The 3,711-nt window shown below is 36.2% G+C and overlaps 1 protein-coding gene across 1 annotated transcript in view; it reads right to left on the reverse strand.

Moving 5' to 3' along the window:
- Positions 1 to 636: 636 nt before the first annotated feature.
- Positions 637 to 3,711, reverse strand: part of LOC107098484 (tetraspanin-3-like) — a 10,103-nt gene continuing 7,028 nt past the window's right edge. The window contains exons 6-7 of the mRNA XM_015396205.1: positions 3,134 to 3,217; positions 637 to 1,416 (exon numbers count right to left, since the gene is read on the reverse strand). Coding sequence (XP_015251691.1) covers positions 1,336 to 1,416; positions 3,134 to 3,217 — 165 coding nt within the window. The 3' untranslated portion in view covers positions 637 to 1,335. The remainder of the gene's footprint in view (positions 1,417 to 3,133; positions 3,218 to 3,711) is intronic.

Below are 3,711 nucleotides of genomic sequence, written 5' to 3' on the forward strand. Positions count from 1 at the left end.
GATTAGATGAATAAGTCATTGCAACTTCAAAGTCCTTAACTACAACTACAGACCAGATCATTCAGATAGACAGCCTTTCAGTGAACCAGTGTCAGTCTACCCCCACCTGTAGACCCCACTAAAAACTGCATGCACAACAGCAAACATGATGAGTCATGGTCAAACCTTGAAGCTGCACATCCATGAATACCAATAAGGGTATACACTGGGTTTAAGAGGGGGAAAAAAAAAAAGAATCAAATGACCTGACCTTATGAATATTGAAAGAGTTCTCATTTTATTTCAGTTTGAATTAAAGCTTATAGAGCTTCTTTACAATCAGCCCTGTGATTGGCTGACACGTTTCCCATAAAGCCTGACTGCAGACTACCCAGGAAGTTCCAGACTGTAGTTTTATCTTAGCAAACAGTGACTGTGCTAATTCAAGATGAGTAGTCATGCTGCCACTCTGGAGGCCCTTTATCAGCAGAGCCAGGAGGCCGTGTTTAACAAGAAGCTCTTCGTACATTTATGAATCAGACGAAACGTTACAATTTGTGAGAAAATCCAGAGATATTCTATATGATAAAAAGGCAACAAAAGGATGAAGAGCGGCAACAAAAAAAGTTCAACATCACTGTGAAATTTTCAACACTTTAATTTAGAAATATAATAAACATAAAAGTCAAATCACCAATAGAAATGTTCTCAATACAGATAACTGACCAGAGAAATAGATTTTTCTTCCTTTATTCAGTTTACTGAAGCAAATGCTTTAATGCAGAGATAGGGCATTAAAGCATTTGCTTAACTATCACAAACAACCTACAAGGTATGACGTCATTCGCTAAGGTACATAAGGAGAATAATGTCCTTTGAAAGTTTATCTACATGATGCAGCAGAGCGAGAAGGTTCAAAGATAAGCAGAAAAAGAGGCCCCAATGTCCTAAAGTTTGTTACATTACATACAGAGTCTGCATAAAGCAATTAAGGCTTTCAGCATACAAACAGTCTAAGCAAACACTTTACACATTTGAAATTAGTTTATTTCTTGATTTGTATCCATTCATGTCATTAAAAAAGATAAAGAAAACAAACTGCTTTATCTTAAACTGAACTGACAGATGTATCCACATTCAACACAACCATAAACCTAGATGGAGATGGAGGAGTTCAATTTATTTTGTTTACAGTCTGAGGAGGCATGCTGTAATATATGTAGTAAGATTCCCGGTTCCTTTTCTTTCAGATAAACTTTAGATTTGTAGAAAGAACTGGTTGTTGTTTACAGTGCAGGGTAGACAGTCAGCAAACCCATCAGAGGGGAAAGGAGGAGGCACTTCCAGGAATTGTTTTTAGGCGTAAAGAGGCTGGTAGCCGCTCCTTCGGCTGCTGCCTCGACAGGTTATCACACAGACGCTCAGCATCCCAAAGAACTGAAAGAGCAAACAATCATAAAGAAATGTAAATGTAAATTGCAAATACGGATATTTTTATACACTGTAAAATACTTGCTGGAATATGGATAATATATATGTTTTCATTTAAATTGATACATTAAGCACATTTTTTAAAAAGCATTTTCTAAGATGATCTATTAAAGCGACAAGATTTGGGTAAGGTTTGAGGGAACACAAGCATTTCATAGTTTGTTGAAATAAAAACTAAAAAATCCTCTCAGTAGAATCGGGTTAATATATTACCTTGTTTGCCCAACCTTTAAACTCTTGATAATTTTGAAGGGTTTAAGATCAGAAGTTTGTTATAGAAACTCCAAAACACTGACTTTGTTGCTCATAAGGCACTTTACAACCGATTAAGGCAAACAATAGTGTGTCCCTAGGACACCATTGATTCTAATGAGCATATCAGTCCTTCCTAGTCTGGCTAGCTAAACCGAATTACGCTGTAATACAGTCTGGCAAAGGCAGGACTTTATGATGTGTCACTCTCAGTGCCTAACTGCTAGGATAACAGCAAGATGGCGACCGCAACGGAGTAACATTTTAATGATGCCCTTTCTGATGTCATGAGGGAGATTGAGCTAACTATATAAACCTCAACAACATGCAGCTTTAGTGTCATTTCTTTTTACAAAAGGACACATTTAATATTCTCAGCTTGACATGTTTCACATATTACAAAAACAGAACGCGTTAATTGGAGTTTCTGTGTCACATCCGTAGTTATGATTGGTCTGTACCAGGTCTTTATCAGACTGAGAAGACATGTAAATGGTGTATCAGCCTGGATGGTAAGGCTTATGTCCTTCCTTCGTGAAAACACCCCAACTATAAGAAACTGGTCTGCTTTGCTGTGCAGGTTTCTCCATTTTTCCTCTAATGAAACAATGGTGATTATGATAAAGTACTTAACTTCTTGTTTGAGCAGAACAAAGGACATGCCTCCAAAAATTGAGATCTTGTTGCTGGGTAAATTTATAAACGATGCAATGGCCTCTTCTTTTCTGAGTGGCATTTAGTCCATGTCAGGAAAAGAGTTGTTTTCCTGTGGATAATGACTCTAATATCAGTTTTAGTTGGTATCTTTGTAAAATCCTTTGCTTTTGCTTTGATATACTTATTTCACATTCATCTATGGAACACAGAATGTGTACTTTTCTGAAGGCTGGTTTGCTGTGTATTTGAAGTAACACAACTTTATAACCGTCTTGCTCTTTTCATAAGTATTTAGCAAATTGAAGGGATTTTGGTAATCCTATCTGATCAGACTAAAGTTCTAAAAGAAGACACTAAAGGGATAATTGCATAATTTTTGCTTGTTTAGCTTTCTTCAACAACAACAACAAAAAAAAACAAGAATAATCTAATCAGTGGAGTGTGTAACTGCTGAAATGACTGAGAGAACTCCACAAAGGACCCTTTTTATTTTTAAGAGTAGATGGTGACAAAGCTCATATTGTACATGAGGATTTTCAAAAACCGGTGTAAAATTTAATTTGACTGCTTCCATTCAAGAGTTCCCAACAATGTGGTTATCTGCACTAACCAGCCGACCTCCCAAACAGTCATTAAATAAGTGCCTAATCTAGAGTGTTTGAAAGTATAAAATATCAGTTTTCCTTCCATTTTTACATAGTGCTGTGTGGCAGGATGCAAAAAGTAGCTTCTAGAACAACTAAATATAGGTTACCTTGATGACGGCAAACCCGAGCACAACCAGCATGCCGTAAGTCAACGCGTGCTGCAGGAACGTCTCCAGTTTTTTCTCACATCCCTAAAAACCAAATAAAATGAATTCACTTTAGAAATTATGTGAAAAGTCTTGCAGAATGTGATACACAGAAGAATTAGCTGGTGAAAACGATATTTTCATTTCATGCATGTCTAAGGCCTTTTGAAATGAAGTCAACAAACAATAAACTGTTGGCAGCTGTTTCAAATCGGCAGAGTAAACATAAGGATCTACCTTTAGTAGGGAATACACAGTCTCTTCTGTTTTACTAATGGTAACCTTGCTAACTAAAGTAAACATAAAATGGTAAACCTAGTTAAATCTTTAAAAAACACTGCAATGGTGACTTCTGAATTACAACCATAGTGTGACATCATTTTTGCTACATAAGATTTTATTGTGAATAACCAATGTCTTTTTATGGCAGAGAGGCTGGAAAATATTTCATATACTTTTAACTATTTATAGTTTTAGCATCAAAAATCAACTACAAAACTGACTAATACAGCTGCTGAGAAAATGTATAACACAAGATA

Source organism: Cyprinodon variegatus, unplaced genomic scaffold (assembly GCF_000732505.1).
Source record: "Cyprinodon variegatus isolate N-32 unplaced genomic scaffold, C_variegatus-1.0 Scaffold26, whole genome shotgun sequence".
In the NCBI taxonomy this organism is placed as follows: Eukaryota; Metazoa; Chordata; class Actinopteri; order Cyprinodontiformes; family Cyprinodontidae; genus Cyprinodon; species Cyprinodon variegatus.